The sequence below is a fragment of the Saccopteryx bilineata genome, chromosome 1, assembly GCF_036850765.1.
Source record: "Saccopteryx bilineata isolate mSacBil1 chromosome 1, mSacBil1_pri_phased_curated, whole genome shotgun sequence".
Lineage (NCBI taxonomy): Eukaryota > Metazoa > Chordata > Mammalia > Chiroptera > Emballonuridae > Saccopteryx > Saccopteryx bilineata.
In genome coordinates this window covers 276,318,788-276,345,935 of record NC_089490.1, presented here as the reverse complement: position 1 = coordinate 276,345,935, position 27,148 = coordinate 276,318,788, and the positions used below count along the sequence as shown (strand labels likewise).

Genomic DNA, 27,148 nt, shown 5'->3' with positions numbered 1-27,148 from the left:
AACTCCCAGCCAACAGCACTGGCACTCATGCCTGAAGGACGTTTACCTAACCAGCATGGTTAGGGAGCCATTATAAGCAATGAAATCATCAACAAAAATGCAAAAACTGTGGCAGGAAACAGATCACAAAAGGGACACTTGTTTACAGGGTGAGAGCTGAAAGAAGGTGGAACGTTATCTTGTCCCACCTCAGCTGGGAAGGTGCACACTGGTGACTCAAACTTCACGCTGCACTGCTCATGTGCACAAATAATCTTGATTATTGATTTTACAGGCAAGACTGCAAACATGCAATCGACACATTATGGGGACTGACAGCATTTGCATTTCATGCTGACTCTACTAAAAAAATAAATAAAAACAAGGTAAGAACATTGAGATTTCCAAGGACTTCTACAGAAATTTATCTACAGAAATTCATCATTACTAAGTCAATGTACTACTACCTGTTGGGGGAAAAGATAACTTACCACTCTGAGGATCTTGTTCATATCTAACAGTGAGAAGTGCACAGGTCGGTGCTAATTATGTTGGACATAAACATCTCAGTGTCAGTGAAGCCACTCCTGGCTACCAAATTTAGATGGCAAAGGGCCCATCACTGGCCACACATGCACAACATACTCTACTCTAAATAAGAAAGAATCCTTAGCTATGTTTTCAGTACTTGACATATTTTCCAATTACTCCTAAGGCTCCTTTTATTCAGTTGGAACTAATCAGAAGTCTTTTTGGACTCTTAAAGAAACACATATTCTCCTGACCAGGCAGTGGTACAGTGGATAGAGCTGAGTACTGGAACACAGAGGACCCAGGTTTGAAACCCCAAGGTCATCTGTCTTGAGCACGAGCTCACCAGCTTGAATGCAGGGTCACTGGCTTGAGCATGGGATCATAGACATGACCCCATGGTCACTGGCTTGAGCCCAAGGTCACTAGTTTGAGCAAAAGGTCACTCACTTTGCTGTAGCCCCCTGGTCAAGGCACACATATGAGAAAGCAATCAATGAACAACTAAGATGCTGCAACAAAAAATTGATGCTTCTCATCTCTTCCTGTCTGTCTGTCCCTATCTGTCCCTCTCTCTGTCAAAAAATAAAAGAAAAGAAACACATGTTCATTAAATTAAGTAACAGCTTATAGGCAATGGGAATCTTTCCAGTGCTTAGAAATAAGCAGTCATATGTCCCTGCTGACTGGGTCCTGATGGCCAAACCCCAGGTCTGCTGCAGATTCTGATTATGTCATATGACAAAAGAACCAGGTCTCACATTGGGACAAGTGTTAAATAATGAGCAAAGGGGAATCCAGAAGAGATGATGTCAAAGAAAACTAAACCTAGGTTTTTCTCCAGTTAAAGAAAAAATTGCTTTTAGTCCAAAAGTATTCATCCTCCTCTCTGTGCTCTCCTACACTCTATATAGGACACCTTAAATTGGTTCACTTGAGAGTATGTGTGAGACGTTGATCCTGAGTCCCCACAGTCTCTAAGCAACATAGGCCAAAACTTTTACCCAACACAACTTGCCAAAAACAGAATCCTCCTTGTGCCACTGTGATGTTCCCTCAGACTCTGTCAAAGCCTGAATAAAGTACAAAGGAGAGCTCATCACTCTCTGATCTGATATTCCACACTCAATTGAATAGATTTTCCAGGTAACCTAACACCATGAAAAAGGTATTCTGGTTAGTAGACTGCAATGAAATCATAAATTGGCATCTGGATGAAAATAAATTCATCCCCCCAAACAAATCATCCTATAAAACTACAAAACAGATTCTGGACACATGGAGACCTATCACAAGACAGACACTCAGGATATCTAGGCTGAAACCATTGGCTCTCTATAAGCACACTATGTGGAACACACCTTTGTAGGACCCATTTCCACCATGTAGTGTAGGATCTCTGTGCCCTCCACCACTGTGAAACTCAAACATAATCAGACTAAAGCTTACAGAGGCCACACCAGAGACCAGCAGAGTAATGCCCTCCAAATCATAAAGACCTGTTTCCACTTTTACTTCACAAGACAGAGTTTATAAGTTTGTGCTCACATCCTTAGAGTGTACAGCATCCGTATATACCTTACTTAGCCTTGGTGGCTTTGCATTTCCTTTTTTTTTTATTTAATTAATTGTGTTTACATAGATTCTAGGGTTGCCCCGAATGCATCCCCCTTCCCCTGTATTCCCCTCAACATCTCCCTTGCTGCCTCCTTACAGCACCCTCCCCCCTTCCCTTCAGGCTTATCCCATCCTATCATCCCCTTTTCCCTCTGTCCTCTTTTCCTCTGGTCCCTTTGATCTCTCCTCTGTCTCAATTCTGCATTTTCAATATGGAAAGATATAAGTATTGATTGTCATATCTATATTCTGAGTTTCATCTTCTTCAAAGATGTACATCGTATGAAACTGACATGGAATACAAGCACTTAGGTTTTCTGCAGGCCTTATCAGAAGACAGGTAGAAGACAACAGGAGAGAATGGCCGGATTTTAATCAATTTACAAGTATTTTATTTAATCCATCTATGCTAATGTTATATTTATCATAATTTTAAAATGTCAAAAATGCCATGATGTCATACTCAACAGCATGCCTACATGAAGTGAGAAAGGTCAGGATGCCTTCATGTCAATCCTTTATTGCTCACAGTTTGCTGATAGTTTTGGGGTTTTTTGGAAAAAGTTGGAAACCAAGGAAAGCAATTAATATTCAGTTATAATTATAATTACTTTATAGAATTAAGGAATAGGGCCATTAATCCCTCAAGTATTTCAAGTAAATGTAATTACATCACCCTTTAGCTATTTATATTAAAATAATTATATTTCCTCAATATTTTGATTGGGGTTCATTCATTGTTAAATATAGATCCCAGTAACTAAATCTTAGCGCATCATTCACTATTACATTCCCTGGCATTTGTATAGTGCTATACAGAACACTTCTTATTAAAACTAATGACAAGTACACAGGGTAAAATAACAACAACAACAAAAGGTTTCTTACCACGGTGAACAACAGTCACAACAGCAGCTGTGGGGGAGGGAGCAGAGGCAGAAACGGCTGAGAGGCAGATAAGAAGGCTGGATTCTAGAGGGTGGCCTGGGGCCCCACAGCACAGAACAGCAATTCCAGGTCAAAGGCAAAGTTATATTTAGCATAGCTAATGTTGTTTTTATTTTTTTAATTTTACTATAAACTGCAAAGCACTAAACCTCAAATTTTTAATAGTAAAACAAATATGACACCACCCATGAGCATACCTCAGACACTAAACATTATGCTATACTAGCTTTTTTATTATTATTATTGGATTTTACTAGGATGACACTGGGTAACATAATTATACAGGTTTCAGGTACCTAATTCTACAACACATCTCTGTGCACCGTATTGTGTGTTCAGCTCCCAAGTCAAGTCTTCGTCCATCATTTATCTCCTCTATACCCAGTGGTAGGATTCAGCCGGTTCGCACCAGTTCAGCAGAACTGATGCCTAATTTTTTGTTGAGTTTGGTGATGTCATACTCAACAGCATGCCTACATGAATGGTTGTTAACTTGTAATCAGGGTTCTCTCTAAGTGGGGGGGGGGGGGGGCGCCTGGGCAGCCACCCAGTGTGTATATCACAAATTTACATTCCTTACTCTTTGTGTGTGTGTGCGTGACAGAGAAAGAGAGAGAGATAAAGAGACAGACAGATAGGGATAGACAGACAGGAAGGGAGAAAGATGAGAACCATCAATTCTTCATTGCAGCTCCTTCATTGTTCACTGATTGCTTTCTCATCTGTGCTTTGACCAGGGGCTACAGCAGAGTGAGTGACCCTTTGCTCAAGCCAGCGACCATGGGGTCATGTCTATGATCCCATGCTCACGCCAGTAACCCTGCACTCAATCCGGAAGAGACTGCGCTCAAGCTGGCAACCTCAGGGTTTCTAACCTGGGTCCTCTGCGTCCCAGTCTAATGCTCTATCCACAAGCTCCTTATACTTTTTTAACATTTATCTGTGCAACAGTGTATTCTAAGCACCTGTAGTAATGTTCATTTCATCCATAGGTGAAAAAATTGCAAGTGAGGATGCCAAGCAAGAAGCAATATGGGCCTGACCTGTGGTGGCGCAGTGGATAAAGCATCGACATAGAAATGCTGAGGTCGCCGGTTCGAAACCCTGGGCTTGCCTGGTCAAGGCACATATGGGAGTTGATGCTTCCAGCTCCTCCCCCCCTTCTCTCTCTCTTTCTCTCTCTCTCTCTGTCTCTCCCTCTCCTCTCTAAAATGAATTTTTAAAAAAAATTTTTTTAAAAAAGAAGCAATATGAAAATCTCTTAACAGTTTTATTGTTTTTTGTCAGGTATTATTTAATATTTTTTCATTAATATTTTAAAACTTTTATAACATTATCTAGTTTTGTGTACCTCTTTTATTGTTCTTATTTAAGTATTGAATGCATGAAATAATAAACAACCTTTAGGTATATCTTTTTTAATACTTAAACAGTCAGTAGGGCAGAGAACCAGTTGTTAAATTATTTGAATCCCACCACTGTGGCCAACAGTTTTTGCCCCCTGGGCCAGATAAGAAAGAAAACATTTTTCACAGGTCGAACGAAATATTAAAATTAAAAAATGTTACAAACAAAAATGATTCATTTAAGTAAACAAAATTTTATTATGTAATTTGTTTATGAATAAATGTGAGGGAAAAATTTTAATATACAATATTATTTTAATAAAAATATAATTACACACTGTATAAATATCCAAACTGTATCACAATCAATTGAAACAATATTTAATTAATAGAATGAACTTGAAGGGGTTATATGGCAAATAAAACAATTATTTTGTTTTACAAACAGCCTGGACACATTTTCAGTTATTAACTGCAGCTATTGTTATGCTACAATGACACTTGATTCAGCACACTTGACGACAAAAATAACGAATTGTTTGACCTTGGGTGCACACTGACAAACTCTGCCTAAAAGAATGTGGGTTTCACATTGCTGCTAAACGTCAAACAGTTCATATTGAGTACAGAGGAGTACAAAAGTTGTAAATCTTTATGATGGAATTTTTTTAAAAAATAAGTATCACGAATCCATTCGACCAATTATTGGAAGTTAACCCTAGATTAGTCACACGCAGAATTATTTTCCGAGTATTACTACCTTCTTAAATATCTTGATTTCCAATAATCAAAGATGCTTCCGCTTCTGAGTAGCTAAGATTTTAAAGTAGCAGAGAATATTAAAAACTAAATCACGGGCCACTCGGCCCACAGGCTGTATGTTGGCCATGCCTGGCCTATACCCTTCTCCTATTGTAGCTTTTGATACTATAGTATTTTTCACACAGACATACACACACACTGAGGAAGATGTAAATGAATTCTCCTCTTCATGTCTCTTCTCTACTTCCCCAGAAATAACCAAGTGACTGAAATCAGGACTTTCTTCTTCTCATCCATGTTTCCTTTCTTTTAATATTTTTATCTATAAGTATTCAAAATATTGATACATATATTATCAGTATAATGTTGCAACTACCCTTTTCACTCAACACTGTGCTTTCAAGATTTATCAACATTGATATATGTAGATCTATTTTATTCATTGCACTTAGTATTGCATTGAATAAAAATACTATAATTTATTCAATTCCTAACTGATTTATCTACATGCCTCCTATATACACATGCAAGACTATTTCTTGAGTATCTGAAGAGAAATAAAAATAACTGGGAATGGTCTTTCTTTTCATGTCTTCATTACTTCTCTTTCATAATTTTTTGTTTGTTTTTCATGGTGTAAAGAAATTTTTCTATATGATGTTACAAAGAGATTTCCCTCTACATTTTTATGAAAACCTTAATGGTGTGCTTTCCAAATTTAGAAATTCTAGAATTTGTATTTTTATATAGAAGGTAGTAAATATCTGATTTTCCCCATAAAATAGTACATTTTTCTTTTGTTCCCTTATTTCACTCATGTTTTCACTTAACTGAGTAGTCCATCCTGCCATACGAGACAGGCATTCTTCTAAACTGTCTCCTTGGTCTCTTTATCTATATCTGGGCCAATATGATAAAGTTAGAGTTGATTACTTTTCTATTTTTATAATAAACCCCCATTTAGTTCTTTTCTATAATAAATTCAGTTCATCTGAAAAAAACACCCAAATTTATTTCATTGCTCCAAATTTTTTTATTTTTATTTTTGTATTTTTCTGAAGCTGGAAATGGGGAGAGACAGACAGACTCCCGCATGCGCCCGACCGGGATCCACCCGGCACACCCACCAGGGGGCGACGCTCTGCCCCTCCGGGGCGTCGCGCTGTTGCGACCAGAGCCACTCTAGCGCCTGGGGCAGAGCTCAAGGAGCCATCCCCAGCGCCCGGGCCAACTTTGCTCCAATGGAGCCTCGCTGAGGGAGGGGAAGAGAGAGACAGAGAGGAAGAAGAGGGAGAGGGGTGGAGAAGCAGATGGGCGCTTCTCCTGTGTGCCCTGGCCGGGAATCGAAGCCGGGACTTCTGCACGCCAGGCCGACGCTCTACCACTGAGCCAACCGGCCAGGGCCGCTTCAAAATTTTTATAGTGATGTATCTGTGTTTTTATGCTTCTTAGAATATTTGGTTCTTTAGTTCTATCCTACATCAGAAGGTAAAAACAGTATAAAAATAGTTTTTGCACATCACGGGCATTAAAAAAATATAGATTGGTGACATAAGCATTTTGCATGTGTGTGTGTTTTCCTATGTTCAATGAAAAAAAAAATATATATATATATATTCTTTTAAAAAGAAGGCTGAACAGAAACTAAATTTCAAACAATTTAGCAATCCATTTGCCAACCTTCTAAAAAGCTTAATATGTAATAAAACTGTGCTCAAGAAATCATCTCCTTAGACTTGATAAAAACATAAATATTGCCGTTCTTTTATAACATCTTGGTAGAAAGAGCCCTCCTTTCTTTTAGCTATTTCAAAGGCATGGTGGGTTACAGCCAAGAGCTGATGAGTCAGCACGTCTGAATGGAAGGAAGGAAGGAAGAAACAGTTCCAGCCAGAGACCTGCTACATGTTTTTGGCAAAGTCACAAAATCTCTTTTTGCATCTCAGTCTTTTTCCCCATGTTTAAAATGAGACGCATACCTCCCATTTAAAGACACTGTATCAATAATTTGAAACAAAGTATGCAAAAACTTTGTGTGTGCTACAAAATGTTGTACACTATTTTTACACCTTTATTGAGGTACAATTGAATTGTAAGAGTCTATTATATAATCTAAATATAGACTTTAGTTAGGTATATGTTTTGTAACTTTTTCCCAGTCTATGCTTTGCCTTTTCCCTTCCCTAACGGTGCTTTTGAATAGTAAAGGTTTTTCATTTTGGTAAATCTTATCACATTCTTTTTCTTTAATAGTCCATATTTTTTGGTGTCTTCTATTTCAGACATAGCTTCTTAACCCAAGGGTGCCAAAATCTGTTCTCATGTTTCTTTTATAAGTTTAATAGTTTGAAAACTATTTTACATCTTTGATTCAATTTTTTTTTTTTTTTTTTGCAAGAGAACCAGAGAGAGATAGACAAAGAGAGGGACAGATGGGACAGATAGAGACAGATGAACAGGAAGGAGAGAGATGAGAAGCATCAATTCTTTTTTGTAGCACCTTAGTTGTTCATTGATTGCTTTTTCATATGGGCCTTGACAAGGGGGCTACAGGCAAGCCAGTAACCCCTGCTCAAGCTAGTGACCTTGGGCTCAAGCCAGCAACATTGGACTTCAAGCCAGCGACCTTTGGGTTCAAGCCAGCGACCATGGGGTCCTGTCTATGATCCCACGTTCAAGAGATCAACTTCATGCTCAAGCTGGATGAGCTGCACTCAAGCAGTTCACCTGTGGGTTTTGAACCTGAGTCTTCTGCATCCCAGTTCGATGTTCTATCAGGGCACCACCACCTGGTCAGGGCTTTGATTTATTTTGAGTTAATTTTTGTATGTTGCAGGAACTAAGGGTAGAAGTTTTGTTGTTGTTGCTGTTTTTTGCACATGGCTATCCAATATTTTCAGCCACTATTTTTGAAAAGTTTATACTTTCCCATTGACTTGGCTTGAAATACAGTTGAAAATAAATGGATCATATACAGGTGGAACTATTTCTGGACAGTCTGTTGTATACCCTTGGCTTAAATGTCTGTTTTCACACAAATTCCATACTATATTGATTACTGCAGTTTTATAATAAATCCTGAAATCCAGTAGAGTAATATCTCCATGTTCTGCTTCTTCAGATTTGTTTTGGCTATTCTTGGTATTTTATTTGTCAATATAGATTTTATAAATCTGTTCGTTAATATGCAAAAGAGCTGGTATTTTTATTGCAATTGAATTGAATCTACAGAGGATGAATTTGGGGAGAACTGAAAACCACATTGTATCTTTGGATCCATGAACAAAGTCTATTTAGTTACTTATTTCTTAATTTCTTTGTTTTATAATTTTCTTTGTAGAAGAGTTATACATATTTATTTACATTTACTATTATGTACTTTTTGTACTATAGTAAATGATATCTTTTCTACTTCTGACTGGATGATTCTAATATATAGGCCTACAATTTATTTCTGTAATTCAACCTTTTAAACTTCAAGCTCAGTAAACTCACTAGATCTAGTAGCATTTTTTAGGTTTCATAGAATTTTCAACATAGACGACCACCATCCAATACAAAACCAATGCAAGCCACATGCATACTCTTTCATTTTCTAGCAGCCACATGAAAAGTAGGTAAAATTGATATATATTTTTTAATAATTTTATTTTTTTAATGGGGTGACATCAATAAATCAGGATACATATATTCAAAGAAAACATGTCCAGGTTATCTTGTTGTTCAATTATGTTGCATACCCATCACCCAAAGTCAGATTGTCCTCTGTCACCTTCTATCTAGTTTTCTTTGTGCCCCTCCCCCTCCCCCTTTCCCTCTCCCTCTCCCTCTCCCCCCACCCCCCATAACCACCACACTCTTATCAATGTCTGTTAGTCTCACTTTTATGTCCCACCTATATATGGAATAATGCAGTTCCTGGTTTTTTCTGATTTACTTATTTCACTTTGTATAATGTTATGAAGATCCCACCATTTTGCTGTAAATGATCCGATGTCATCATTTCTTATGGCTGAGTAGTATTCCATAGTGTATATGTGCCAAATCTTCTTTATCCAGTCATCTATTGACAGGCTTTTTGGTTGTTTCCATGTCCTTGCCACTGTGAACAATGCTGCAATGAACATGGGGCTGCATGTGTCTTTATGTATCAATGTTTCTGAGTTTTGGGGGTATATACCCAGTAGAGGGATTTCTGGGTCATAAGGTAGTTCTATTTTCAGTTTTTTAAGGAACCATCATACTTTCTTCCATAATGGTTGTACTACTTTACATTCCCACCAACAGTGAATGAGGGTTCCTTTTTCTCCACAGCCTCTCCAACATTTGCTATTACCTATCTTGTTAATAATAGCTAATCTAACAGGTGTGAGGTGGTATCTCATTGCAGTTTTGATTTGCATTTCTCTAATAACTAAAGAAGATGAGCATCTTTTCATATATCTGTTGGCCATTTGTAAACAATAAGCCAATACAGTAAGGTCGCAGGATACAAAATTAACATACAGAAGTCCATAGCCTTTCTATATGCCAACAATGAAACATTTGAGAACGAATTCAAAAGAATAATCCCCTTCACGATTGCAACAACAAAAAAATAAAATACCTAGGAATAAACATAACAAAGAATGTAAAGGACTTATAAGTCCTTTATTTTATTTATATATATATATATATATATATATATATATATATATATATATATATATATAAAATGAAAACTATAAACCATTGTTAAGGGAAATCGAAAAAGATATAATGAGATGGAAGAATATTTCTTGTTCTTGGTTAGGAAGAATAAATATAATCAAGATGGCCATATTACCCAAAGCAATATACAAATTTAATGCAATTCCCATCAAAATTCCAATGACATTTTTTAAAGAAATGGAGCAAAAAATCATCAGATTTATATGGAACTATAAAAAACCCCAAATAAGAGGCTGTGGAGAAAAAGGAACCCTCATACACTGTTGGTGGGAATGTAAAGTAGTACAACCATTATGGAAGAAAGTATGGTGGTTCCTCAAAAAACTGAAAATAGAACTACCTTATGACCCAGAAATCCCTCTACTGGGTATATACCCCAAAAACTCAGAAACATTGATACGTAAAGACACATGCAGCCCCATGTTTATTGCAGCATTGTTCACAGTGGCCAGGACATGGAAACAACCAAAAAGCCCGTCAATAGATGACTGGATAAAGAAGATGTGGCACATATACACTATGGAATACTACTCAGCCATAAGAAATGATGACATCGGAACATTTACAGCAAAATGGTGGGATCTAGATAACATGATACGAAGCGAAATAAGTAAATCAGAAAAAACCAGGAACTGCATTATTCCATACGTAGGTGGGACATAAAAGTGAAACTAAGAGACATTGATAAGAGTGTGGTGGTTACGGGGGGGAGGGGGGAATGGGAGAGGGAAAGGGGGAGGGGGAGGGGCACAAAGAAAACAAGATGGAAGGTGACAGAGGACAATCTGACTTTTGGTGACGGGTATGCATCATAATTGAACGACAAGATACCCTGGTCTTGTTATCTTTGAATATATGTATCCTGATTTATTGATGTCACCCCATTAAAAAAATAAAATTATTTAAAAAAAAAAAAAAAAAAAACCAAATAGCCAAAGCAATCCTAAAGAAAAAGAATGAAGCTGGGGTAAAATTGATTTTAATGACATATCATATGTAGCCAACTTTCCCAAAATATTATAATTTTATCATGTAATGAGTAAAAAAATTATGAATCAAATGGTTTACATTTTTTTATACTTTGTCTTTAAAAGCCAGTGTTACACTTGGAGCACATCTCAATTCAAAATAGCCACATCTGAAGTGGTCAGAAGCCTCCTATGGCTAGCGGCAACATAACGAACAGTCCACACACAGACAGATAATACCCGCCTCCATTCTTATTTTCTAGTCTGTAGGTCCTCGTTTCTTCTCCTTGTTTTTTGCACAAGCTAGGAAGTCTGGTACAACAGTGAAGAGACATGATAAGAGTGATCTTCCTTACCTTAACTCCTGACCTTTGGGGACAGCATTCAGTCTTTCACTAGTAAATATCACGTGTTACAATTTTTTTTTTGCAATTGACCTTAATTGGTTTGAGGTAGTTTCTTTTTATTCCTAGACTTCTGAGAGATACTGTCGTGGACAGGTGTTGTATTTTGTCAAGTGCATCTTCAACATCTGCTGACATGATGATATGCAGTGCACTTATTGAAATGATCTGTTAATGTAATGAATCACATTCATTGATTTTTGAATGTTAAACCAGCTTGGCATTCTTGAGACAAACTCCATTTGGTCATATATATTTCGTTTTTCTGGCCTAAATTCACTGTATTAAAATTTGGTTAAGATGTTTTGTATCTGTGTTTATGAGAGATACTGGTCTGTAGCTCCTTTCCGTGGAATGTCTTCAGCTTTGGTATCAAATTAATGGTGGTCTCACAGCACAAATTGGGAGATGTTGCCTTTTCTATTTTGTGAAAGAATTTGTGTAGTTGTGGCAATATTTTATCCTTAAAGTTTATTTTATTTTATTTTATTTATTCATTTTAGAGAGGAGAGAGAGGAGAGAGAGACAGGGGAGAGGAGCTGGAAGCATCAACTCCCATATGTGCCTTGACCAGGCAAGCCCAGGATTTTGAACCAGCGACCTCAGCATTTCCAGGTCAATGCTTTATCCACTGTGCCACCACAGGTCAGGCTATCCTTAAAGTTTGTTACGGTTTACCAGGGAAGACATTGGATTCTGGAGTTTTAGTGTTTGTTTGCTTGTTTGTTTGTTTGTTTGTTTGTTTTTGGAGGGGGGAAGATACTTTACAATATATTCAAATTACTTCATACATATAGGGCTCTTCGGGTTATCCATTTATTCTTCTTGGGGGGTTTTATTTTATCTTTCAATTATAGTTCACATTCAATATTATATTGTTTTTCTGAATAAGCTTTGTTTGCTTTTCAAAGAATTTGCCCATTTGATCTAGATTGAGGAGTTTATTCACATAAAGCCATTCATAATATTTTTTTATCCTTTTAAAGTCTAGAAGACTCATAGTGTTAACCCCTCTCACATCCCTAATATTGGCAATTTATCTCCTATCTTTATTTCAGATTAGTCTGGTTTGAATTTCACTAATTTTGTTGATTTTCTGAAAGAACCAGTCTGAGTTTCATTGATTATCTTTATTGTTTTTCTGTTTATAATTTCAGGATTTTTTTCCTCCTCTTCATTTCCTTTTTCTAATTTGCATTTCTTTTTCCAATTTCTTAAGCTGAAGCTTAAGTTGTTGATTGGAGCCTTTACCTCTTTTTAGTACATTTAATGCTGTAAATTTCTCTCTAAGCACTATTTAAGGTATACCCCACAAACCAGATCCAGCTGCTTTCATTTAAATTGGTCAATACATTTTCTAATTCTTCTTGTAATTTCTTTTTGGCCTACTGGATTATTTAGAAATGGGTGGTTTAGTTTCCCGTTATTGATTAATTTACCAAAAATTTTTATGTTATTGGTTTCTAATATATAAGTCCATTATGGTCAAAGGCCATATTTTGTAGAATAGTAATCCTTTTAAACTTAGCCAGATTTTTATGGTTGGAAATATGATTATCCTGGTAAATATTCCACGTGCATTTGAAAGAATACATATTCCATGTTGTTGGGTGAAGGCTCCTATTAGATCAACTTGTTTGGCAGTACTTTTCCAAATCGCCTGTATCTTCATTAATTTTCTTTCTTATTGTCCCATCTGTTATTGAGATGAAGGTGTTGAAATCTCTGAGTAGATTTCCCCGTCATATAATCTGAATCCCTCTTATTAGGTATATAGGTATTTGGAACTGTTAGATCGTTTTGGTGAACTGATTCTCTTTGTATTGGGAAATGTCCCTCTTTGTCACTGGAGCCTGCTCTTCAGGCTTTGTACCAAGAATTACTCCATCTGCTGTTTCCTGGAGGTTCTCCCTCAGTGGTGGGAGGTTCCTCCGGGGCATGTGCTAATGGGCCGTAGGTGGATACTGGGTGCAATCCTTTACAAATCCCTGTGTTCTCTTTCTGTGGTTCTCGCCTCCCTCCTTCTTGGTTTTCTGTCCCCAAAATTTATTTCAGTGCCTTTGCCTTTGCAAACTATGAACTCTGTTTTTTCAACTCCGTGAAATTTCTGAGGATGATTTTAATGGCTGCTGAAAAAGGAAATTTGAAATACTGAATACTGAAGGAGCTCTGTGAGGTGTTGCTTAGCAACTCTTAATAGAAAATAATTTAAACTCTGGATTTATTTTTTCCTGCAAACTTGCTGCTCCAGCCTAGAATCTAGAATCCACTCCCCTCCACGGTGGCGGCTTGACTACATGTTTGCATGAATACATACACAGTCCCAACCTGATGGTGACAGGCTGTGTTATTTACCAGTTCCTGTTAAGTGTGTTTCTTTGGATATAAGAACAGCACCCAAGATTCAAGCCAAAGTAGCTGGGCTTCTATTACAAATACAACCTTTCATGAAATATTCTGGCAAACACAAGGGACACTGAATGCAGGAAGCTCTAAGACAACTACCATCAAAAATGTCTCTATTTAAACTGTGTCAATAACAAATGTTTTGAAAGCCTACAGAATATTTTCCTTTTTTGTGAAATAAAAGTATAACTTTTTCGGAAAACAATACAAATTCCAGACCACAGTCATGACTTTTTCTTTCAGCTTCATCATGACCTCCCCAGAGATGCTTCCAGATGACTAGAGAGCTGCACACCCAGGACAGCATCCCCCTGTAGTGGCCAGCCCCAGAGCCATGCGGCACAGACAGCAACCAAGGGATGGGACAGTACCCAAAGCTGGTGCAGCTTCTCCCAAAGCAGGGAAAGCTGGTGCTGGGCTGGACTGGACCCTGAGCTGGCATCCTGGTGAATCCCTTCCCAGGGCCCTTTGAATCTGACGGGTTTTCCTATGAGGAGGAAAGTGGCTGATTACAGGTATTCAGGAGCTGTAACAGAACCAGATGACAGCACCAGCAGAAAGAAATGAAATGATAAGGAATTGACATTAATTTCAATATATAAGCAATCATTGATTTCCAACAATAATACGATCTGATATAATATATACACAAATTTTATTCCTTGGGTCAAATATGTCTCATTTCTCTTAGTAATCCATCTGCAGAATGAAAACCCCCAACTAGGATCGTGTGCTGATAATTAAAACTAGCAATATGATTGATTTCTTTTTTCCATTTCTGAAGTAACATTTACTTCTCCATAAAGATTTTCCAAATAACAACTAAGCCAAAAGTGGCTCAGATAGAACAATCCAGAATTCCTAAATATCTTCCCTCCTTGTCATGCAATAATCTGTCATTTGCCAACTCACAACAGGAAACAACCACATAGTTGTCAACTACAATGGGCATATGGAGATGATGCGTGATGATGATGATGCCAATGTGCCATGTTTAAATTATGGTGCTCTTCCCAACTGTGTAATAATAGTACTTACTGCACAGGGTTGTACAGATCAAATAAATTATGTATGGAAAGTAATTGCACAATGCCTAGTTCAGGGAAGGATCAGGATGATGGAAGTTCTTTTCATCACTATTATGGTGGAAGAGGCAAGCAGACGGACATGGTATATGTATGCTCATTCAATATTTCCACCAGTATCTGTGCTGTGATCCCTACACATGTGACATTGTGCTGCACCCTGGGAAAAAAGCAGCAAATAAAAATGCCTCAAAAGCCAATCTGTGGCCCTGGCCAGTTGGCTCGGCAGTAGAGCATTGGCCCGGCATGCAGAAGTCCTAGGTTCGATTCCCAATCAGAGCACACAGAAGTGGCCATCTGCTTCTCTCCCCTTCTCCTCTTCCTTCTCTCTCTCTCCCCTTTCCTGCAGCCATGGCTCAAATGGTTCAAGGAAGTTGGTCCCAGGTGCTGAGAATGACTCCATGCCTTCACCTCAGGTGCTAAAATGGCTCAGTTACTGAGCAATGGAGCAGTGGACACAGATAGGCAAAGCATCGTTTCTAGTGAACTTGCCAGGTGGATCCCGGTCAGGGCACATGCGGGAGTCTGTCTCTCTGTCTCTCACTAACAACAACAACAACAACAATAATAAATTCAATCTGTCTTCAAAAATTACCTTGATGTGGGGGTGAGGTTGAGGAGGATGACCAAAGTGCAGCAGTGAGAATGGCTGTGCCTGTTCAGTGAGTAGATGACAATTTAATGTCCATCTTGGTACCAGGGAATCTGCTCCTCTAAGGAAAAGCACAGGAGGAGAGAGGGAAGAGGATGCAGAGAGACTGCTACAAAACCGACAGAACTGTCTGTTTGAGCCAGGTCAGGAAAAAAGGCCCAGTGAGGGTTGCAGTGAGTCTCCAGCTCACTGCACAGCCAGCGTGACTCTCACAGGCTCTGGCTGGGAACCAGGAGTGGGAGAGCACAGGAATGCCGCCTCCACTCTCAACAGCAGAAATGTGGGAGTCCGCAAAGTAATGACACTTTTCAGGCTGGCCCATGCTGTTGTACTTCCTTCAAATTCACATTTTGTCATATAGTCCTTGCCATTAAAAACAACAACAGGCCCTGGCCGGTTGGCTCAGTGGTAGAGTGTCTGCCTGGCATGCAGAAGTCCCGGGTTCGATTCCTGGCCAGGGCACACAGGAGAAGTGCCCATCTGCTTCTCCACCCCTCCCCCTCTCCTTCCTCTCTGTCTCTCTCTTCCCCTCCTGCAGCCGAGGATCCATTGGAGCAAAGATGGCCCAGGCGCTGGGGATGGATCCTTGGGCTCTGCCCCAGGCGCTAGAGTGGCTCTGGTCGCAGTAGAGCGACACCCCAGAGGGGCAGAGCGTAGCCCCCTGGTGGGCGTGCCAGGTGGATCCCAGTCGGGCGCATGCGGGAGTCTGTCTGACTGTCTCTCCTCGTTTCTAGCTTCAGAAAAATACAAAAAAAAAAAAAAAAAAAAAAAAACAACAACAAATAATTAAAACTCTCATCCTTGTTGTTAATTAGAATGGCTTTTCAGCCTGAGCAGGTGGTGGCACAGTGGACAGTGTTGGACTGGGATGTGGAGGACCCAGGTTTGAAACCCTGAGGTCACCATCTTGAGCAGGGAGGGCTCATCTGGTTTGAGTGCAGCTCAGCAACTTGAGCCCAAGGTCACTGGCCTGAGCAAGGGGTCACTCGCTCTGCTGTAGCCTCCCAGTCAAGGCACATATGAGAAAGCAATCAATGAACAACTAAGGAGAAGTAACAAAGAATTGATGCTTCTTATCTCTCTATCTTCCTGTGTGTCCCTCTCTGTCCCTCTCTCTGTCTCTGTCACACAGAAAAAAAGGAATGATTTTTTATATTACCTCTTTATTTTTGTGAGCTGTGTGTGCTTTTTCAGATTAACTCCAAAATGCACCTCCCTCTCCCCCCTCCACCCTGCACCGAGAAATCACCGTGGTTGTACAAAAGCAGACAGAGACGGTTTCTTAGATCCTTGGGGACAGGCTGGAGTCCTGTCCTTTCAGTCATGTGCTTCTAGGGTCTTTGCATGGTAAATACATTCAGTAATAGCATTCCAGGTGACCATACTAGAGGAAAAGCAAACTAATTCTGTACCATTTCAAAACCTATGAGAGCCCTTTATTTTCTTACATTTTACCCACTTTCGATAAGAAAATGATGTTTGCACACTTGTGTCCTATTTTTGTAAGAAAACACACGTAGGCACGCACTGCATGCCTGGCATCCTTTTAAAAACAGGACAAAAGAAAGTCTCTTCTTCCTGGAGCAAAATGTTAGCCTTTTGAGTAGGTAATTTAACAAACCTATACAATAGCTTCAGCAGGGCCTGCCCACCAAGACTGAAATGGGGTTGTCAGGAGTGGAAGTGTTTATTTAACTCTAGTCAATGAGCTCTTAGTACAAGGGAAGCAGAAAACCGGAGTCAAATGCAGATACACGTCGGCCCTCTTATCCTCACTCAGCCACCCCATCATCGCTTGTGTATAAGCATCAGCCCATCTGGGCAATTGCTGCCATCCTGCTACCTTCTGAATGGCATTCCCACCTCAGAGCAAAGGGCATAAGTCAGTACTTATCAACTGAGATGAAATGAATTTGTCTTGTTGAAATTTATTAAACAAAACAGCACCTAAAAGCTTAGATGTCACCAAGTGAAACAAGAATGCTACAAAAATGTATCAGGCAGGAAAGACTTACCCGATGTTACTAATGTAGGAACCCAAGGAAGCATTTCCATTATTCAGAGAGCAGAGCCAAACCAAGTTCTCTAATGCACAAATATTTGTTTGTGCTGCTCTGTTTGTTTACAGAGCAAAATGATCCTTGGGTTATTTTGTCTATATATTCACAACTGTGGATTTATTTCAACAGTATAATTGCACACAAGAATGCCTTTAGTTCCTGATGGACACTGGTTTGGAAAAATGTCAAAACTTTCATGGCATCCATTTCATTCCAAGGTATATCTGCAGTTTAAGTAAAGGCTGACATCAAGAGCAGTTATCAAAATCTAAGACAGAAGAGGGAATTTCAGAGCAACAAGCCACAAGATGGATGTGGCTTCCTGCAGGACAGCATTCACTTAGGGAGACAGTGTGTCTTCCTTCCTCTGAAATGATACCTGTCATAAGTTGAATTGTGTCCCTCAAAAAGATATATTAACTCCTAAGCCCCAGCACCTGTGAATGGGACCTTATTTGGACATAAGGGCTTTGCAGAAGTAACCAATTTAAGATGAGAACATTGATAAGCGCTAAATCCAGTATGATGGATGTCTTTAAAAGAAGACAGGAGACAGACAAAAATGTCATGTGGTGATGGTGGCAGAGATTAGAGTGATAAGCCTGCAAGCCAAGGATTGCAGGCAACCAGAAGAAGCAGGAAGAGACAAGGATCCTCCCCAGAGACTTCAGAGGGAACACTGTTCTGCCCACACCTTGATTTCAGACTTATGACCCAAGCTGTGAGACACTATATGTCAACCTTGATTAATCCTTTTAATAGAATTTACAAGGAAAACCCCACATTCTAGATTTCAGATAGGGATCATTGCTATGTTGTGTAACTACAATGGGTACATGCAGATAAGAAGGATGCACCCTATTGGACTGCCACTAATTTCTTTTAAAAAAATACACACACACACACACACACACACACACACACACACACACATTCTATTTACTTGATCTAACAGAACAGAGGAAACACATCCTTTATATACCCCTGTACTAATTTTGAGTTCAAAATGGTTCAAGGATTTTTAAGCCATTTGAAAAATAAGATCTAATATATGATTGCACCACCCACTCTGTCTATCATTTTATCAATGGGAGAGGCACAGAACAAACCAAGGCTATGTTGGCAAATCAGTTCAAGCAAGAAGCAAACAGTCAGGACTTTCATCCAACATAGAGACTCTGCCACTAAACAGCTGGAGCCAAAAACTCTGCAATTTACCACCCGGCTTTACTCAGTTTTTGGAACCATCAACATTTTTAAAAAATTTTTATCCAAGAGGCAGCTGTGCAGAACAAATGTCATCTGGGTTGGAGAACTGGCAGCGCAGAGAAGATAGAACTTCAATATGGGTCGATATGTGCCGGATTAAAATACCACTGATGGGAGGCTCCACACGCAGCCAAGGCTGTGAGGGCAAATGCCGTGAAGTTTCCCTTTCCCGTTTCCCCTACTTCCCCAGTGACTCCTGCCACACCATGTTGTAGGCAGTCTCCACACCCTTCTACCACACTGTCCTGTCTCAGGGCTACACGCTACAAAATGACTCTTTTTTGCCTGATCAAAACTTACACCATCACTCTCAGGTCATGCCTTAGTAGCTCGGTACAGTTCCACTTACTGAGAGGTTAGGAACTGGTGTTTAAAAGGCACCAATGTATTGTATGACACAGAGTTCTCAGACTTGGTACCTTGGCATTTGGGGCTGGAATATTCTTTGTGGTGGATGCTACCTCATGCCTTGTAAGATGTTGAGCAGCATCTCTGGATTCTACCTACTAAAGGACAGTAGTGTTCCCCCAATCCAGGTTGTGACAATCAAAAATATTTCCAGACATGGACAAATGTCTTCCAGGTGCAAAATCATTCCCAGCTGAAGTACTGTATTCTGAATAGGAGCCAGCCTCTGGAGGCAGACCCCTGGGTTCAAATTACTTCTTCTACTTACCAGCAGTTTGATCATGAGAATGATATTTCACTGCCCTGTGCCTTTGTTCACACACTGATAATGTGTGAGTGTGATGGTGCCCTCCTCACGGAGTTATGTGGGGATACATGAGGTGACATCAGGAGAGCACTCAGCACAGGGCCAGGCACAGTCCAAATGATACACGCGCTGGTTGCTTATACCCTATGCTCTGTATTAGAGCTGTTAATGTCTGGGATCCACACTCAAGCCACCTGAGCAGTGAAGAATTAACCTTAGCCAAAGAGAGGTCTGGGCCTTGTCCTGGGCTCCTGGGAAGTCATCCCTAGGCCCCAGAATGCTCTGCCTGACAGGAGTGTCATTGTTTGCCTGGCCAGAGACAGTCTAAATATGATTTATAATGGGAGCTTATAGCCACATAGTATCAGCTCTGCCTCCTGAGGGGTTGCAAACTACATGTATCAGCCCTCTGTAAGGCTGAAGGCTAAAGGTCAGCCAGGCAGGCAGTGTGTAATTGAGGCCCAGTAAAACTCTGGACACAGAAGGGTCCAGGGCTTCCTGCATAGGTAAGCCTCCACGCACAGCGCACAGAACACTGCGGAGAGAGTAGCACTGTTCAGGACTGCACAGAGGACAGTGGGAGCACCATATCTGCTCGCTTTCCTGGACACTCCCCTTGGCAGATGTTTACCTCTGTTCTTTCTTCGTAATAAACCATAACTGTGAGCATCACAGCTTTCGGTGAGTTCTGTGACTCCTTCCAGTAAGTTACCAATCCTCAGGGTGGTCTTGGGAACCCCAACCTCACCCCTGGTGTCAGCAGTGAGGGAGGTCGCCTGCAGATGCCCCTCTCTCTGTGCAGGGCGCCGCCCCTCTGCACCTCCTTACCACAGCAGTGTTCGTTTAACCACCTCCTGCAGGGAACAATCCCTGAGCACGATTCCTTAGGCACACTGAACCTACTAAGGCACTTCTGAAAGGTTAGTGCTCCCTGAGGGGCCTACACCTGTGGTGCCAATAGCAAAATATGCTGTGTTTTGGCCAGCGTGACAGAATAATGTCATGTTAAATCTGTATGCCCCCTCGAGTGGGGCAACTGTGGCCAAGAGGGCTGGGCAGGATTTCAAGCTCCAGTGGAGAAATGGGGCCCAGGGTGGCCCTCTTCTGGAAAGATGTGTGAACAGGCCCACAGTGTGAAGCAGACACCCTGCCCAAGCCCCCAACGTAGGAAGAGTGGCCAAAAATAGCCGCAACCTACCTGGCCATGGCCTTTTCTGAGCTCAAGCAGACACAGGGGTGACCCAGAAACTTGCCCAAGCCGCAAGCAGGGCTGATCACCTCCCCTGCAATGTGACCGGGCTGAGGCCTCACAGATAATCTAGCTCTGCTGGGCCCCGGCAGCATGGGGAATGCCCCACAGGGTGGGACTCCATTTGAGGGCATAGCCAGAAAACCCAACTCAGCATGAACTTGGAAACGGCAATGTCCAAGCAAACAGGAATAATAATGCTGAGACGCTTAGCCAACCAGCTCCCCACTAGTGAGAAATCGGTCTTGAGAAAAGTGGGAGTAAAATGACTCTGAAATTGGTATGTCTAATATGCTTAAAGGCATTTTTTAGAAGCAGGTAAAACAGCATCAATATAACCAAAATATATGTCATAAAACCAAAAGAGAGGCAAAACAGAGTAAGTGGATACCAAAAAACAAATAAACAAAATACCAACAACAAATCTGGAGATGATAAAATAAAGTCACCCATTAATGGAAATGTGGAGCAAGTAGGCACTGGTGCTTCTACCACGGCCACTCCCGCAGGTGCGAAGACAGGACAGTGAGAACACGTCACTGGCCAGCAGTCTCTCTTCTTGTGGGGATACAGCCAATAGACAGATGTGTAAAAATGATGTGGGGTGCTATATAAATCACGTCAGTGCTGTGGGAAACTGAAGCAGGCTGAAAGTGACGCCCAATGAGGTGGCATCTGGAGGTCAGGGGACGCTGCTGAGACAGGGACCCATGAGGTCAATGAAGGCAACACAGGAGCCATGCAACATGGAGAAGAACATTCCGGATAGATGGGAGGGCTTTACACTGATTTGCTTGCTGGCTCTAGTAAAATAATAATCATATAGCCAACATTGTATTTCTGGTGAAATTACTGATGTTCTGATTCCGTTGTAAACAGGTCTGATGCCTTTCACACTCTGTTAATCATGTCTGCATTAGGAGTCCTGGCTAATATACTTAGACAATACGATGCATAATGAGTGAATTCAGGATTTGAAAAGGAGAAAATGTTAATTATTTGGAGATGATAATACTGTCTATGGAAATAAACTAAGACTCTCAGACAAACTAACAGAGCTAATAAGAGTTCACCAAAACAGAGCAACATAAAACACAGTGGCATCCTTATGCATAGACCTGCAATAGACAAGAGAATAAGGAAGAAATCTCTTAGGAAACCAAGAAATAAATGAAAAGAGGTACCTAGAACAAGTCTAAGGGACATTACTACTGACCGATTTCATGAAGACAAAAACGTCCTGGGAGAACATAACAGTAAACCAGGATTATTGGAGAGATATGCCATGTCATTCTATAGGAAGGTGGAATAGAAAAAAGAAAGAGCACATCTCTGGCTGTTTTTTATAGTGCCCTTTTATTATTTCTTAGTTGTTAAATATCTTCCAAAGCAAAAAATAGGAAATGCCATATAATTTAAATCCTGATGCCAGCTGGAGTTTGCACTGAACCTGACGAGCTAACTCTGTAATTCATGAGGAAAGTAAGCTAAGAGAATTCTAAAAAACAGAAGAACATGGAGGAAATACTTGCTTTTCCAGAAAGTAAGGCTTCTCGTAAAGCTATATCCTTAAACCAAAGTCACACTGGTGCAAGAAGCGACCAGTGGGTCCAGGCCACAGGCCCGCAGACCAATACTCTTCATCCATTTCCTTCTGCTGTTCTGTGTGTGCCAGTGGGTGGGAGGGACTGTGGACCATGTGCACCATCTAAGACCACTGGGTGAGGCACGTGAAGAAAGGCAGAACTCACGCTGGGAAGAAACTGGCCTGAGCAGGGGTATGTGTGACCTCCAAAGGGCCGGAAGATGAGTGATAAGGAAACTGAGAGGGGAAACTCCCTAACTCCCGGAGCCTCTTCAGGGAACTGCAGGAGAGGAAAGCCAGCACCCATGGATTCTTGTGTCCAATACGACAGTGTCCTTTAGGGCCAGAGACTGACCTGAGTTCACTTACTCCAGTCCTCTCCCTTTGCAGAAGAAACTGAGGCCCAAACATGATGATGGCTTGGCTGAGGTCATGGGACAACAGAACCCACTGGATGCCTCCTCCAGGGATCTCTCCAACAAAAGCACACCCACAAGGCTCTGTCCCTGGCCCTGGCACTTGAACCCGCTTGTCTGTTCCCATCTTGAATCTCCCTCTCCCTTGTTCTCTATAGCAATTCTCCCTCTCTAGTTCTCTGCCCCCATGAATGGCTCCCCTTCTATCCTTTCCTGGCTCCTACTCCTCTCCTACCCCTCCTCTTGAGTCCCTGCCAAGTATGTGATGACCTTCTTGGTGCTCAATTCACTCTCTTCCTGAATGACTACAGAACCCCATGGCTTTGAGTATAAGCCTGAAGCTAATAACTTGTACATCCATATCTGCAGCCCAGACTTCTCTGTGCCCTAGAATACACACCGTTTGATCTAGCAGTCAGTGAGACACACCCAGGTGGCAGAAGCCCATTTACCACACTACACTCTCCTAAAGACCTAACATCCTGCAGGTGGAGCCATTTTCTAACCCTAACGCTCACCAGGTACAACACAAAGAACTGCGCTTCCCAATAGGTAAGGAGGCAATTTTATTTATACGATGTGTTCATATTGATACTAAATCGGTATCACAGGAATCTCTCTGTAAGATCCAATGATTGAGAATGAGTTCAAGGCAAATACCAGTTAGAGGCACAATGTAAGGTTCCCACCCCAGAGGGATCCTGAAAAAATAGAAAACTCAGGGACCAGGGAAAGATGGAACTACCAAAACATGGTAGTGTGTGGTGTAATCCCAAATTTAGCCATCTAAAACCAGTGACAAGTGAGACCCGGGCCCATGCTATGGCTGCCAGCAGGTCTGATGAGTTAAAATGGGCATCGAGTGACATCAGGCATGAGGTCACCGCAAAGATAACTATTTCAAAAGACTTTTTTCTAAAGGTCTTTTGTTCACAGTTTAGGGACAAGTATACAGAAGTATGTCACAACTCAGAGCACATAAGGAAAACACCAAAACCATTTTAACACTTACCTGGTCCCAGGGAGAGACGGTGCCCCCAAAACACATGAACAGGTAGGCCATGGCCACGAGGCAGATCCATATCACCACTGAGAAAAGGCGAAGCAGCTTCTTAAACACAGATTCGATGCAGACGAGGATGAATATTGCAAAGAAAATCGCCAGGGCAGTGGGAACCGTTATTAAAAACGCCACGTGGTCTTCAACTTCCTAACAGAAAAAAAAAATAAAAATATTGCAAGGTACAATTTAGAAACACCGTGGAGGCAATGATTTATGTTATCACAATGTTATCAACATTCATCAGTGACAAAATATATTGGGTTTTAAAAATTATTTTCCAAGTAAAATAGTTTAAACTTTTGAAAATGCAATTTTTCTGTTAAACAGCCATGTTTTTCTATATAAATATCCCAGTATCAATGTAAAGTATGCAAAAGAGCTATGCTATCAAATTTAAATTTTCCCTGAAAAATAGAGAAATGAATTTTATTAAAAAGTGAATGCAAGAACACAGAATATCAGGATAAAATCAGTTAACCACCTGACGGCCTGCATCACAGGATTTAAGAAAATCTGTGATGACCATAGAAAAACGCAGAAAATCCCTGACCATAGAAAACGCAGGCTTCCAAATGATTTGAAATCTTTTACTTTAAAAAATCTAAAAATTATCTCTAAAGTTGCGAGCTTTTATTTTAATGCATGGCGATTAATGTTTCAATAGGATCATAGGGTAATAGAAAAGGAACAGAAAGTACCAAATATAGAAGATGAGAACGGGAAATACTTAGAAGAATGTGCCATTTTGCTAGTTTCCTTTCCCACATCTCTAGGGCTCCAGTAGCAAAATAAAAAGGGGTATTTAATAATAGCCTCTTACTAATGCATGATTTTAAAATCACATTTGCTCACTAATGCTCATTTTCCATATATCTCTTTCTAGCCCCTTCCCAAAAGCACACTATTTCAATTCTACACAATGCAACATAGTCTAAGAGACATCCAGTTTCCTTTGAATAAACAAGCATGGGTTTAGGCATTAGCTTCTGCAAAACACTACGCTGGAAACCTGCTATGAAAAGCATGCACAATAGAGGCAACACGGCTCAAGGTCTTTCATTCTCACCTGACAAGTTTAGTTACCAAAACACCCAAAGGAGTTTCAATCAAAAAAATCCATATGCCTGGGACCCTAAGAACTTCCACTGAGGTTTTAGAATAGTAAAAGCTACAGGAAAAGCTGGGACTTATGGAACAGCCCCTTGAGCCTAGCCAGTGCCCCCACCTTTTCTGGTTGCTGCGAGGTTCACTTGTCCCATAAGCAGTTATAGCTTCACACTGGACATGGCCCCAACAAGATATCAAGCCACTAACCACAGAGAAATGGAGAAGCAGAGTAGATCAGCCAAATAACCACACCAAGTGCAGGTAAACATGGAGGGGAAGACAGTGGTCCCAGCCCACCCTTGATGACTCCATTTCCCTTTCTCTCTCACAATTATCTGGGTGTCAAGTGATCATCTGGGAACATGACGATAGTAATAACAACCATAGCAAATACTGATAGATAGATTTTTGTGCTAAGCACTCTTAGGCATATTAACCTCTTTTAAAAAAAATTTTTTTTTTATTTATTCATTTTAAAGAGGAGAGAAAGAGAGAGAAAAAAGAAAGAAGAAGGGGGAGAAGCAGGAAGTATCAACCCCATATGTGCCTTGACGAGGCAAGCCCAGGGCTTTGAACCGGCGACCCCAGCATTCCAAGTCAACGCTCCATCCATTGCGCCACCACAGGTCAGGCTTAACCTCTTTAATACTTAAAACAATCCTAAGATGGGGCGCTAGTGTTAGCAATATTCTCCAGGGGAGAAAACCAAGGCACCAAGAATAAAAATCAGTTTCATGGCCTGACCGAACCGATGAGGGAGAAAGATCCAGAGCTCAACTCAGGTTCAGATTCTGGCTGCGGGTGTGTGCCAGCCACCACCCAGGACTTTGCCCTCTGGTTACAATGAGCTGCACGCAGTGGGGCCAGCCCTGGAGTAGCCAGAAGAATGAATGTTTCCAGAACTGGCGGAGACAAGAGGATTAAATGTGATGTTCTTATTCTCTCCCTCTATTGCTATTTTTGCCCAAGCTTAAGTGTCTAAGTTGTACTCCTACCCTCAGCCACATGTTCCAGTCCTTGCTGAAGCGTATCAGATGTCCACCAGGCTGCCAGTGCTCCCCTGCACTTGGACACCGGAATCAGGGTGAGTATGGACGTGACAGCATGCCTTCCAAGGACAGCAAATTTGAGATTATGATTGCTCCACACATGGAGCCCTGAAAACTCATTTATTGTAAACCGCCCAAAATGAATTTAACTGAGCTATGGGCAGAAAGCTAACCAGGGAATAACCGGGACAGCTGTTTTCCCAGTATGACTTTTCACTCATTTCATTAGCCCAGTAGGGGAGAAACCATTGTGGATTTTATTGCCTCTTATTTCTCCACAAAGACTGAAAATGGTACAAAAATATGCATAACTACATAGTGAAAATTAGTAGGTAAAGGGACCGAAAGATTGTGATGGAGTCCTTCTAGGAAGTGGAGGACACATTAAATTACCTGCATGCGTTCTTCCTGCACTTCTCCTCTAAAAGATCTAACCATGAACACAACAAAGACCTAACGGCCCACTGCGCTGGGTACAGCATAGGCTAAGACTTGACACTGTGCTGGGCTTGAAACTGCAGTCTTTGCGACACATTGTTTTTCTGTTTTGTTTTGTTTTATTTTTATGTCAGGGTCTTCATCACTGAGAAGTGACTTATCTAGGCTGCAAGGTGACCTCTGCATTAGGCACAGCATATCCAGTGCCTAGGTCCCATGATATTTTTAGAGACACATAAAAGTGCTTTAGTGTCTCAAAAAAATTTTAAAAACTAAGCTTTTAGAGTCAAAGGTTACATGCATCTTCATGCTAACACACATGTAAACTGTTATTGCGAATGTATTTTTAGGGAGGAAGGGGCGCAGGAAAGCCTCTCAATATAATGTGATTCTAGGGGGTTGGTGGCCAGCCCCTGCTCACCAGATGTCTGACATCACCAGGTCAGACCCACACAACAGAAGATGACCTTCCTTCAGCTTCAGTGTCCCCCACCTCTGGAGGCGACAGGATTCCCAGTGGGCCAAAGGCTGCCGAGAGTCAGCAGCTGCTCATGAGGCTGTGGCCATGACCACTATAAATCCTGAGCCCACAGAGATAGGGGCTCTTCTACAGAGAGAACAACTATCAGTTTATTCTTCATTTGCCTTTGAACTCTAACTCTGAACAAGTTTTAATATAGACTTCTCCACAAAACAGAACTTTTATAAGAGTGTCAAGGAAAAAGACAGTAGAGTAATTCATTAAAGAATGTGTAAACTTATAAACTACATTCTTTCCGAGTCTCACTG

General features: G+C 40.8%; 1 protein-coding gene across 2 annotated transcripts in view; it reads right to left on the bottom strand.

Moving 5' to 3' along the window:
• The window catches only part of ADCY2 (adenylate cyclase 2), a 420,264-nt gene that overhangs the window by 370,293 nt on the left and 22,823 nt on the right, over nucleotides 1–27,148 (bottom strand). For both annotated transcript variants that reach the window (XM_066243472.1, XM_066243482.1), the window contains exon 2: nucleotides 23,715–23,912. In XM_066243472.1, coding sequence (XP_066099569.1) covers nucleotides 23,715–23,912 — 198 coding nt within the window. The remainder of the gene's footprint in view (nucleotides 1–23,714; nucleotides 23,913–27,148) is intronic.